Consider the following 13,500-nt stretch of genomic DNA (forward strand, 5'->3'; position numbering starts at 1 on the left):
ATTGCCCAGTACGATTACAGCATACAGTATTATTGTCACTGCTACATTTCTGTGATGCTACCAGAAATGATTTCCACTGCTAATTAATTACCATTGAGCTCAAAGGTCCTATTAATAAACGGTTAACGAATGTGTATTTATGACGACGATTTGTGAGACTGGTAAACTTATGATACTTACGATGGTCTTTACTTTCTACACGGTGCATTTCAAGGTCCTGTACCCATCCGTCGGTAAACTGTACCTGGGCTTGTTGCAGTGACCTGAAGTTACTAAACTTCATGAGTGTATGCGCTCACTCCAAGAAGCGTATAATTATAAATATGCATATAAATATGCTACGATGAGATAGCTGACTTCATCTAACTAGCAAATGTTGTCCAGGCTACGTTGGTGATGCAGTTTTTTTTTAATGTGTATGATATTTTTGTCATGCGATTTTAAAGCCGGTCCTACAACCGCATCCAAGAATAACATGCAGCTTATCTCAGAACTGTCGGTGAAAATTATTCTTGGAGCTAGGTTTAATTGAGCTGCATTTTAAAGAGGTGCAATTTCACAATTTGTGTATATTTTCTAAGTTCACTATTTTGTCATGTGTTGAGAAAAACACAGATTTTAAAATTACATGGTCTAATATTTACATTTAGCATATAACTGCAACATTATTTTTTCATTTTTTTTTTTAAAGACTCGAAAGGACTTGAAATTCAAAGTTTCAGACTTGTGACTTGACTCGGACTTTTACACCAGTGACTTGAGACTCGACTCTGACTTGCCTGACATTACTTGAGACTTGACTTGAGACTTGAGGATAAAGACTTGAGACTTACTTGAGACTTGCAAAACAATGACTTGGTCCCACCTCTGGTAGCCACGATACAACCGCAGCTCTCTGCCAAACACATTAATCTGTGCAAGTGTCTGTTGCCTTATCGCTGTAGTCTTCTGCAAAGGATATTATGTGTGTCGTTAAGGAAGAGCTACGCGCAAAATATTTACAAGCTGATTGTGCGACGATTGCTGCTCATGGCCCCGTAAATCCAGAGGATTTGTTGCAAAGGCCCAGTGGAAAGCAGCACCTTTGACCCCTGCATGGACAGGTTAGGTGAGCTCATGTCACTCAGGTGTAATAGAGACAAATATAGGGTTGAAGTCAGGTCATTTACCCACAGTCAAGCAAAACAACCTCCACACTGGGTCTGTATTTTTTAGAATTTACAAGTGTGGAGATGTTTTAAATGAGCTGTCTGGCATTTTGGGAAAGTCACTCTCTTCTAAGAGCTTGTTGGAAAGATCGATACTGCTTTCACGTCTGTATGGCTACACCTGCAGAAGCAAGCATGACATGGCATTAAAAATGTCTTTTAAGAAGTTTAATACGGCAGCGGTCCTGGGCAAGTGCACACCATAAGTGATGAACTACGCCTATCATCCAGTTTCCATGCTCACCTGTGCTTTGGATAGCACTATTTCCCTGTAATTGGACTTCTGTTGGTCTTTGAAAACATTTAAACTCTCATTCAAGAGGCTTTTTCAGTCCCAGGTAACTGGCCAGGAAGGTCTTCTGGGGACTTTCTCCTTTTGGAGATGATCCTGAGGGGGACACGTCATCACAAATAAAAGAAGGCCCATTCCCTTCTTTTTTCAAGCTCTCAGGACTACCGTGACCTGGGTGACAGAGATCCTGCATCCACATATTCAACAGTAATATGCATACAATGTTTCTAAATAATTTTGGCCAGATTGGTTAATGTTTTGCATCTCTCTCTCTCTGTACTCTACAAGACAACTTACTAATAAATAGAGCTTTGATAAATCTTTGTTAACTGTAAACTTCCAGAAAACCATGTAGTCATTTTATAGTCCATTAACTGCAAAGGCAGCAAAATACACAATGCTTATACAGCTAAGAAAAGCCGTACCTACCAGACCTGGTGTCAATTACTAATGTAAATGACACCAGGGTCTCAACACTCCGCGCTCCCACACCAGCCTGAAAAGAGTCTGGTATCACACTGACAGGTCTCCAGTGTGGCGGTAAAGAGCCGTTTTGTGCCGAGTGACAATAGGCAATAGAGATTAGGTTGACTGATAGCCTTTAGCCGACCTCTCTCTCCGCTAAACTGGTGATACGAGTCCGCCGTCCTGTGCATAAATGTTACAAACATAATGAAGCCTAAGAGGCCTCAACCCAGTCAGGTCAAACTGAAGATTCTGGGATGCTTATTGTTGAGAAACAAAATAACAACAACACAGACCTAAATTTCCAAACACCTTCGACTCTGCTAATTATCTGCGGCCCCAGAGATCAGAGGGGATGACAAAAGAGCTGTGAATACGTGTGTGTGTTTTTGAATGTCTGCGCTTCTGTGTGTGGCCAGCAGCTTTGCAGCGGGACTGCCAGATCTTGTAACTGAGCTGCAAATCTCCCAGGAGGAGCAGAGGGTCACGTAAGGTAAGACTACAAACCGAGAGGAGAGAGCACAGCACAGCAGGTCTACCTCAAATTGCAGAAGTAATGAAAAACTTTGGAGTCACAGTTTAAAAAAAAACAACAAAACATACGTATCAATTACTAGTAAAACTTTTTTTGTTTTCTAACAATGACGAGCTTCCCCGGGGTTCAGCAGGGAAAACTGCATATTGGAATTCTTCTTGTTGCTTTGTTAAGGGCCTAAAAGTTGCCAAAACAAGGAGCTACTCTCCCAGGAGGCCTGTAAAGAGCTCTGTACTGGTTTAATGAGACAATACCTTAGCACCAGCTGGGTGAAGACTAAGGGGATGCATCCTTAGGATGGGAAGCTGATGGCAGCTGAATTAAAGCAGAGGGTGGCCATAAAGTGAACTGACCGGCTTCTGCAGAATAATATGTGGTCATTTACAAAACAGCTTAAAAACCAAAGAGACCAAAGTCACTGGTTTTGTTGAAAGACTAGAGAGGTTAGAGAAAATCTTTAATGTAATGTGATTTAGCTGTTCTGCCCATTACACAAAACTATACCTGCCTGTCGGCTTGTAGCTCGTGTTGTTGTAGCTCGTGTTGTTGTAGCTCGTGTTGTTGTAGCTCGTGTTGTTGTAGCTCGTGTTGGCTGCTACAGGAGAACAAAAATCTTTCCAGGACATGTTTGCTCACATTGTTGGTGAAGAAGTAGCTCAAATTTTCCTGTGCGAACCACACAGGTGAGAGAGGTGCACATGAAAGCAAATGGATCTCTGCAACATCTGTTAAGCTATGTTCAGATGAGCAACCCAGTCAGTCTCAAGCATGTGGCATAAATGATTGCAGCTGCCCACATTTTTTGTCTTAGATTTCTGGTTAAATTCTCTCAACTAGTTTTCCTAATGAAGAAGACGAATATAGAAGCTTTTCTGTACATCTAAATGCAGTTTACTGTCAGAAAGGGTGGTTCAGCTACGAACTGTGTGTACGCTGGGCGTGACAAACACCACATCCTCACCAGGTCTGTGCGCTTTGGGCACGGCCATGTTCATGACCCTGCTGACATCCTGAGGTTTGGGCGGAGAAGCGGTAAAGCGGCAGATGCCCGACTCGGACGGTGTGCTAGAGGTCAGGCTGTCGGTGTAGTCGTTGGTCCCTGCTGTCATCTGTTCAGATGAGGTGTCAGAGATGAAGCACTCGGTGATGGTGAACTTGGCATGGCGGAGCTGTTCCTCCATCTTGGCATGCTCATAGGCTCTGGCCAGCTCCTCGTAGGTGGAGGAGGCACTCTCTGTTGATACCATGCTGCTCCGTGCGCGATCTGAGGGTCACAAGTCACACATCGTATAGCACGTGCTTAGTTATTGTAAAGAATGGTGTATTATGAAAAGCTACGGTTTATCATATATGTGGATTATTGCCGTATTTCCTGTGCTTTTCAGGTTTATTTATTATTTAATGTGTTTTAAATATAAAAAATGCGTGGGTTCAAGTTGGACTTGTACCCTGCAATCTTCAGCCAAGAGTACGCCCCAAAACTGCAGTTTGGAATAAAAAACTGCAGCCCAAATGATTTGGATTGCAGAGAAAAGCCAACGTGATATTCATGCTGACTCTTCACACTTGAACATCTCCCAACAGCAACACGATTTCCGTCACCTCCTCCAACTTTAAACCCTGAATTCTACCAAGGGCTACATATGAGTCCATGTTGTTTCTGGACAGCACTGCTCTACCTGTATCCTGTGAGGGGCTGACACTGTAGCTGTCGCTCTCTTTGTCCACAGATCCAGTGGCACGCGGAGTGGGGAGTCTCCAGTCAGTGGTCAGGGTGTGTGAGGAGCTGGTGGGGTGTGGCCGGTTCAGAGTCCACTGGCTGGCGTATCGGCTCCGTGCTGCGGCAGGACCAGCTTTGGCAGTGCGTCTGGCAGTGGGATCTAAGTAAGGACAGAGGAGGTCGCACTGTTAATGAACACAGGTAATAATTTTCAAACCACCAAAGTCCTCTGACACAACAAAAGGCATATTTTTTAGTTTAACTATTAGTTATCTAATAAATAATTGTTAAATGACATGGATAGATCTATTTAGTCCTAGCAACCATTGCAGAGTCCACCACACATGACAGGCACGAGACAAATGGATGCGAACAAAAAAACACATTTTTTCCGTAACTGTGCAGGGATTTAAAAAGTGAATATGTGCGTTTCCTGCTGGGCTTTCATGTAAAGCTACAATTATTCTCTCTAAGAGAACTGAACATTACACTCAATCCAATTGTCTCATTGCAGACAGACACACAAACCGTCACCTATCACCCTGACCCAGACAGACTACTGGTCTATTCACTGCTGGGCAGATTCAGTCTTTAAAAAAGGCCTGGATTGGATCTGTGCAGAGAAGAATAGTGCTGGTAATTGTAGTAGGTCAGGCTGTAATTTTATCTGTGCGGATGGGGGGATAAATGATGGAGGTGTTTGGCCAGCAGCAGGGAGGAGGAAAAAAAAGCAGAGTCAGCATCTGGGTTCATGCCCCACCGGACAAATTAAACGACCCAATCGTGTGGCTGTTTGATTAAAAATGACTGCAAATGCGTGTGTTTGACTGTGATGAATATTGGACTCGTGCCCATGTTTTCAATTTTATGTGAGCACAGATATGCTGTTGTTCTGTTTATGTCTTGTTTATGTGTTGGCAGATATCAAGTAAAGCTAAAAAGCACATGTTAATGAAAATTAAGAACTTTTCTGATGAATTACAGTCATATTTTTTACAGTCAAGAACCCTGCTGCTGTACTTTTGGAGAGGGAGGTTATCTCACCCTGTCAGTTCAGCACCTTGAGTCTTCTACTATAAAGTAGAATATAATCATTCCATTTAGTTTTGATTTACATTTCAAACAGCCTGTTGTAAAATGAATAATTTAAAGTTTAAGCCATTTAATTAGGACAAAATGAACCGCGTGACTCGGTGTTACAAATACCACAATATATTGTTAGGTGAATCCATCTGCAGCTAACTTTCTGCACAAAATCACTTTGGTACATCACTAAGTGTGTGCATTGAGGTCTGCGTCTGTACTCGGGTCCAGCTGGCCAGTTGGAGCACGGCAGTCAGATGGGAATATGTCAAGAAAAGGCAGGGAGATAACAGCTCTTCATCACTTCTGCTTCAGTGGGACTCAAACACCAGAAGCCCAGCTGTTGTGCTTTGTCATCTCACTGCTGAAAGGTGGTACAATACTCCACGTGAGCTGCCTACTGTTAAACTCAGACCGGCTAGAAAACCCATTTGCTTTGCATGTACTGTACTTCAGCGCGATTTGCACTGAAAAGCTTTTACTGTTTGTGTTTTATGGTGTAAGATGAAGCTGCAGAACAACCAAATAAAACAATATTACTGCTTTATCCACAAGACAGTATTCAACAGTATGCTAGAAGCACAGCACAGCACTTGCAGTAGTATTAGTATTATTAGTAGTAGAGGAAATAAATGTTGAGCACTGACGGTGGTGGGACTCACTGGTTCCAGGCCTAGCATCGGACACATCCACCAGCGGTCCAGTGGCCTGTGACAGAGACTGGTAGTGGACTGTGTGGGTCACTGTGGAGGACTTCTGTTTATTGGTCTCCCCAAAGTCATTGTCTGTCAGCAGCACGGTAGACCTGTCATCTGCAAAACGGAGGAAAAGACTTTAAGTATCGTCCATATTTTACACTTAGACGCACAAGTCTGACTTTGAGGGCCTTACCGATTGTCTCCATGGTGTCTCTCTCCTCGATGAGGAGCTGTGCTCTGGGGATGTCGATGTGCATTCTTAGCGTTTGCTGCTGCTTGTTCACTGTGTCAGGGGTCCGGGTGTTCTTACTGAGGAGATTAATAGGAAAAAAATCCTTACTTTTCAGCTGTGATTTTGCACTATATTGCAGAAATGCTAATTCAATTTAATTTAAGCTGATAAGTAGCTGTAAGAAAGCAGGAGGGACAGTGTGCATGCGATATATTTGATTCTTACTGATGGGCACTGTAACTCCGGGCTACACAGTGATTTATGTTCCCCGCTCAAAGGAAAGCTGTGTGCATAAATTAAAATTAGGAACACATACCTCATCAGCATTTCTGCCAGGCTTTTGGCATCTGTGAAGTCAGCAAAGAGGCAGTTAATATACTATAATAGCACTGTCCTAGTTGATAATCCACAGCAGCGCTAAGAGTCTACAATCACTGACAACAACTCTTACAGAAAGGCGCCAGGTGCAAAATACTCACAGAGGCAATTTCTTCATTTTAAAGGCAAACTAAGCCTAAAGTTTTACATTTAAGATTAATTACACAACACATTTTTGTCCGAGTGCTTATCTGTGTAATGGAGATCAGGTTTGCACACAGACATGTTGGGTTTATGGACCAGATTTACACTTCACACTGTAAACAGAATGCAAATTCATACAAATTATAAAAGCAACACAACTTAATCTACAACCCACCTCTGAGTCTTTTGAGCCTCTGCTCCCGCCTTCTCCTCTTTAGCACCATGAGCATAATAAAAACCAGCACAGCCACCACAAGAATAGAGGTGATGGTCACCACCATCTTCAGACCTCCACTGCCTGACATGTTGTCTGAGATGGGATCTCCTGTTTTCAGCAGAGGAGGGATGGTGCCTTGAAAGGAGGGTGAAAAAACAACATTTGTTAACATTTTCAAATACTTTGCTTTTGAATCTTCAAAAACATTTAATATTCTACAACAACAAAGTGCTGTTGATGGTTTCCTGCAAGACAAACACTGAAGATAAGCTTTTATGCAACACAGTTAAAGAATACAGGGATGATAAGATGCTGATTCTCTCTTAGGATGCTGCTTTTCCACATGCGTGTTCTTTATTGGGATGTCACAAAGGATTCAGCCGAACCCCAAGAGAAGACTCGAGTACACATGACCAGTCGGTGGATTTAAACCTGGTTAACATGGTTGCAAACCTTTGCACACTTTTTAACTTGCAAAAATATATGTATTTGTGACATTTTGGTGCTGTTTTAAACGGCATGCACATTGGCAACATTGGATCAGCTTGTCCATTTCCTGTCTATGTTTGTGAAGTAGCTGTTTTCATCTGGTCTTAATTTATTAGTTAAACTATTTTCTTCCTGGTCTCAAAACCTTTTCAGTTCAATTCAATTTATTTTTATTTATATAGCACCAAATCACAACAACAGTCCCTTCCCGGTGCTTTATATTGTAAGGTAGAGACCTTACAACAATACAGAAAACCCCAACAATCAAATGACTGCTTTGATTAAGCACTTAGCAACAGTGGGAAGGAAAAACTCCCTTTCAACAGGAAAAAATCTCTGGCGAAACCAGCCTCAGGGAGGGGCAGCCATCTGCCATAGCTGGTGGGGGGATGATGGGGAACCAGGTTTGTAGCAGACTGAATATGTGGTGTTAAGTCCGCAGGACTGCTTCTCAGCAGCTGCATTAAGCTGTAGACCCACTCTCACACTCACAATAGCATCCACACACACTTGTGTCCCACACACACTCACTCACATACATGCATGCACGCACACATAACACCCTTACAGGCAGCTTACACATCTCAGCAAAGCTCTTCAAAGGAAATAAGTTAACCGTCTGGAGAGCACAGTGCTTACAAGTTCCTATCCTTCTTCACAGATCCTTTGTGCATGACTGACACAATCTGTAGCCCAAGGCAAATAGAGCGACGCCACAGCCCATGGAGAATCAGAAGACCATCCCCATTCTCTTACAGAGCCTTGTTCAAAGGCTGATAAAACAGTGGGACAGACAATCTAAATAAAAAATACATTCTCGACTGTAGGCAGAAGTGCAGAATGGCACTTTATGGTGTAACGCCGACTCTGCGAGCAGCAAACAGCACCAGAGTATTTAACAGAAGCTTTACTGAACAGACCTCTCAAGTCTGAGAAGCAATGAAAGGATCACACTTTTGCTGTAGTGTTTCCTCGGCTCAGAACAGCCTTCGATTCAAGTCTTCCTTTAACAGTTTGACCCTTCTTAACAGCTAATATATTTTGATTCTTATTATGAGCTATTTTTGTGTATTTTTCATGTAGGATACCTTGTTATTCGTTTCAAATTTTTCTGCTCATTGGAAATATTCTTCAAACTCTGGAACACTCTACAGTTTTCTGTATAAATAAACAATTACTATTATTATTACTGTTAATTGCAATCATTGTAAATACACTATACGGACAAAGGTACGGGACCACACCTCTAAATCTTTTAATTTTAATGTTTTTATTGCCACAGCTGTATAAAATCAACCACCAAGCCATACGGCAGGGGTGGGCAACTCCAGGCCTCGAGGGCTGGTGTCCTGCAGGTTTTAGATATCACCCTGGGTCAAAACACCTGAATCACATGATTACTTCATTACCAAGCCTCTGGAAAACTTTAGGACATGTTGACGAGGTCATTTAGCCATCAACTGTGTTGGATCAAGGACACACCAGCCCTCGAGGCCTGGAGTTGCCCACCCTGCCATATGGCCTGCCTTTACAAACATTTGTGAAAGAATAGGTCGTTCTAAAGAGCTCACTGGAATCGAGTGAGGTACTGTAACAGGATGCCACCATTGCAACAAGTTAGTTTCTGGAATTTCTTCATTCCTAGATATTACATGATCAATTAAAAATGGTTTTATTGCAACATGGAAGTGTTCAGCAACCAGATCAACTCAACCCTGTAGTGTTGATGGTGTTTAAGACTCCCCAGCGCTCTGCTGACAAGTTCCAAATCTGGCATCAACATCTAAGTATGTTTGACCATTTACTGTAGTCTTGGGCTCAGACTGGTTTCTTGCAATAGAATGACAGGGTTAAACATTTCCCAACAGACTTTCGTTTTAGTAAGAGCCCAATTTTGCTAATAACATTTCTTCCATCTACTTTTCACATTTTTAGTATTTCTTTAAACATTTTTATGATTTCTTGAGTCATCCATGATTCATCCAAAGATCCGTAACATGCAAACTGTTAAAATCCAAACTCACTTCCATCAGCATTCAAAGTAGCAAAGGTGATCCTCTTCTCTGCTGAGCCGGCGCTGTTGGTGACCTTCATCTGCAGTTCGTACCACGTCGCCTCCTGCAATTCGTACAGGATGTAGCTCTTGGTCAGCGATGTGCGCTGGGCTGTGGTCCAGGTGCCCAAGTCCACTGCTCGGTACTCCAGTATAAAGGAGGTGATTGGACAGCCTCCGTTATTCCAGCCAGCCAGGTTGAGCCTGGCCCTCGTGGAGTTGATGCTGGTGAAGAGTTCATGTTCTTTGGCAAATTGAGGTTCTGAAGAGAATACAGAAAGAAAGTTACAACTTTTGCAAGTAAATACCAACTGACCTTGAAAAACAAAGTCAGTATCAGTGATTGAAATCAAAGTAGCTTAAGTATTATTTTAGATATAGTTCACCACTATTTAGCAGATATCTATGTCTGCCCGCTTGGTGCACCCACACATGACTGTGTGGGTGCACCAAGCTCGCCACTGAAGCTAGCTAGCATTAGCTGCTAAATGTCACCATCTTGTCCAAATATGGATTCCCTCATCTAAGCTCATGAATCCTCTCTCTGTGGGAAAACTGTAACAACTATTTTTGCTTTGACTGCAGAGCACATAACAAATTTATTAAACACAAATAAAACAATAAACACAAATATCAAAAACTTGTTTTAAAACTAAAAATTATAAGCAAATAACTTTCATTTGGTCATATGATCTTCTGCATTTTTGTAAAATAGAAAAAAAAAAATCACAGAAAACAACAATAATTATATTTTAGCATTAAAAAAGTTTTCATTAAAGAGCTTGCACCTAACTGGTGCATTAATCATTGCAGTAACATTAAAAAATATGTTATTAATTACCAGTACTGCTAATTTGGGGTAGGTGTGGCATAAAGTTTGTTGTATAGGGTTAGGGTATATTATTTATTTTAAAAGCACCCTTTCCTGGTCAACTATACCCAATGTTGTAGCACTGCTGTTCGCATATTAATACTTGTTAGTATAATAATAATAATAATAAAAATAATATTTTTTTTAAAAAAGTACTCCACACCTTTCCCATGAGTCTTAGCTTCAATGATCTCACTGATGCGCCCTGGTCCCACTGCATTCTGGGCCGTCAGAGTGAATTTGTACCACGTGCCACACTTCAGGTTCTCCAGGCGGTATGAACGCTCGCTGGGGCTGATGGGAAAACTGCCCCACTGCTCACTGTTATCTTCTGAGTACTGCAGAATGTAACCTGCGAGGAGGAGAAAGAGGTATGAATGAAGACATGACACAGTATATCTGGAGTGAGCTGAGTCCGAATAAATTTGATATTTTTCCAGTAATACATAGTAAGCTTGTGTTCCTACCTTTTTAATATATTTATGGCTCCACAGTTAATTATTGGATGTAAGAAAGTATTTTGTTTATAGAGACAAACATTTGTAGCCTTTAATTCACCAGAATGTTTTCTGGTCCTGCATTTATCATCAAAGGAAAACTCTCAATAATGCTTAGACAGAGGCTTATTCTGGAAATTCCTGGAACAATTTCGAAAAATGTTATGACACGGAAGAACTTAAACATCTAAAAAGGATCTCAACTGTGAATCAAGGCAAACAGGTCCAACTATTTCAGATAAATTTGGCACGTATCGGCTAGGAAGCTGAAAAATTTAATCACAGTTTGTTTATAGGTTTTGTGGTCAAAGGATGAGGAAAAATAGACCAACCGCTCATCACAGGATCCCGAGAAAAGGCTGCATGCTAGCCTGCAAACAGACATCAGTAAACTTGCAGTAGATGTGTGTATTTTGGTGATGGCTGTTGCTTTGTGCAGGAAAGCAAAACAAATATCACAGAGAAGGTATCATAGACAGCTTCTTTAACGGCTCCAGCTCTGAGCACAGGAGCCCCTCGATTATGTGCAATGATAAATCACTACAACTAGTCTCAGTGTGATTACACTTTCTTTAAGATGGAGCGCTTTAATCTTCACTTAAAAGGACCTAATCTTCCCTGCTGCTTTTTAATCTGGCTTTTAGGACTCCAGTATTGTGCTGCACCAGCAGATAATGAGACACGAGCAGCAGAAATGGGGGTCAGGCCACAGTTTGTGTGTGGTGGTGGTGGTGGGGGTAATTGTTGTTATATAAAGGTGTATGTTGTTGACCATCCACTTCCTTGTACTGTCTGTTGTATGTGCACATGTTATGTTCTGTGGATGTTGGACACCCTCACCTCTGATTGAACTCCCTCCGTTGTCTCCTGGTATCCATGACAATGTGATCGATGTGGTGGTGGTCTTGGTCACTGTGAGGCGTGGCTGATCAGGTGGTACTGTGGATATGAGGACAAACAAAGGTCAATGCTCGGTTAGTCGCTTGGATTAAAGTGTCTCATGGTTCACTTGATGCAAGTAAAAAGTCAGTTTACTCTATATGGTGTTCACTGTAATTAGGAATTGGGTTGGGCACCTTGCTGTCTTTAGAACTGCAGTAATTCTTCGTGACACAGATTCACAGATTTTGGTTTACATTGGTATGACAGCGTTAAACAGTTGCTGCAGATTTACTGGCTGCACTTCCATGAGTCCATGAATCTCCTGTTTCACCAGATCCCAAAGGTGCTTCCCCGTTCTGATCCTTGGTTTGGTCTTGACCATGTCTATACGCCTAAACCCTGAGCACTGAGTTTGTGCCGTGTGATTGGCTGATTAGACATTTGTGTTAATGAGCAGCTGAACAGGTGTACCTCACCCAAATGCCAGTGAGTGTGTATATAAAAGCTTAGTAGAAAATAAATATTTCTTACCTTGCACCTGCAAATTGAGTGTGATCTCATCTGACCCCCAGTTGTTGCTGGCCACACAGCTGTAGTTCCCAGAATCCTCTGCTTTCACTGTACGGATGAGGAAGCTGCCATTGCCGTAGACAATACGACGACCATCCACCAGGACGGGTGTAGGTGTCCCATTGGTGCTGGAAAAAGGCATGAAAATAATCTATCTGTATCCTGCTGACCAGTACTACATGCTTGTTTGTGCGTCTGTGTGAGACCTACTTTCCCTTGAGCCACTTGATGGTGGGAGGAGGGTCTCCAACCGCCCTGCATGGTAAAACAATGTCCTTCATCCAAGGAGTGGTCACTGTCCCATTAAACGTCAGGATCCTCGCTGGAGCTAAAAGCAGCACAAAAATAAGTTACTGTTCCTGTCTTCTTATAAGTTTATGCTCTGTGTGATTAAAGCACCACTATTAAAGGAACCATGCAATTCCACTTAAAGAAATAATCCGTGGGAAAATTCCTACATGACACAAAAAAGGCCAGTTTAGTTAGGATTTTGTACCTTTGGCCAGAGGCTGCACTGTGATTTTCTCACTGTTGTTGCCGTGACCTGCAGCAGTCACAGCCACCACCCAGATACTGTACTGTCTGGTCAGAACCAAGTTTGGGATCCTGTAGATGTATGCATCTGGAGAAGCTTCAAACTCACTCATCACCTGTGAAGCGAAGGGACGGAAAGGATTAATGTATCACTGGGCAGCATCAGCATGAGAAAGTGCAGAGAGGCTTGTGAGGAAGACTGAAGAAGACCATGAAAATCTTGTGGTATACAAATGCTATTACCATCGGATGCAGGTTGGAGCAGAAGACGATGTATTTCCTGATGATGCCATTGAGTTTGAGCGGAGGCAGCCAGGACACGTAGACTTCTGAGCCACTGGAGGCCGCGGCCTTCACTCCTGCTGGAGGCCCAGGAACTGCAGAGGAACAACACAGTGCCATTTACACTGAAGCATTTTCCAGGAGCAACTAAACTATAGTCAACGGGGAGTTATCTGGTATTTCTTATACCATCCTCTTTGGTGCGGACGTAGATCTGTTCACTGCGGACACCATCTCCAGCATTTGTGAAGGCTAACACCTGGATGCTGTAGTTGGTGTACTTCTCCAAACCATCGAGCTCCAGAGAAGGCTGACTGGTGGTCATATTTCTGATTTCTCCCAGTTCTGAC

General features: G+C 42.4%; 1 protein-coding gene across 4 annotated transcripts in view; it reads right to left on the reverse strand.

Annotated features, from left to right (window-relative positions):
- The window catches only part of dscamb (Down syndrome cell adhesion molecule b), a 134,084-nt gene that overhangs the window by 4,478 nt on the left and 116,106 nt on the right, over positions 1-13,500 (reverse strand). Inside the window, exons 19-32 of one of the 4 annotated variants that reach the window (XM_082501857.1) lie at positions 13,340-13,495; positions 13,112-13,245; positions 12,831-12,984; positions 12,545-12,662; positions 12,296-12,462; positions 11,723-11,821; positions 10,549-10,737; positions 9,486-9,776; positions 6,931-7,107; positions 6,550-6,580; positions 6,195-6,310; positions 5,951-6,115; positions 4,180-4,380; positions 3,462-3,764 (exon numbers count right to left, since the gene is read on the reverse strand). In XM_082501857.1, coding sequence (XP_082357983.1) covers positions 3,462-3,764; positions 4,180-4,380; positions 5,951-6,115; positions 6,195-6,310; positions 6,550-6,580; positions 6,931-7,107; positions 9,486-9,776; positions 10,549-10,737; positions 11,723-11,821; positions 12,296-12,462; positions 12,545-12,662; positions 12,831-12,984; positions 13,112-13,245; positions 13,340-13,495 — 2,301 coding nt within the window. Of the gene's footprint in view, positions 1-3,461; positions 3,765-4,179; positions 4,381-5,950; positions 6,116-6,194; positions 6,311-6,549; positions 6,581-6,930; positions 7,108-9,485; positions 9,777-10,548; positions 10,738-11,722; positions 11,822-12,295; positions 12,463-12,544; positions 12,663-12,830; positions 12,985-13,105; positions 13,246-13,339; positions 13,496-13,500 lie in introns of all 4 variants that reach the window. The other 3 variants (XM_082501856.1, XM_082501859.1, XM_082501858.1) reach the window with 3 other exon arrangements.

Source organism: Aulonocara stuartgranti (assembly GCF_965226115.1).
Source record: "Aulonocara stuartgranti genome assembly, chromosome: 14".
Classification (NCBI taxonomy): domain Eukaryota; kingdom Metazoa; phylum Chordata; class Actinopteri; order Cichliformes; family Cichlidae; genus Aulonocara; species Aulonocara stuartgranti.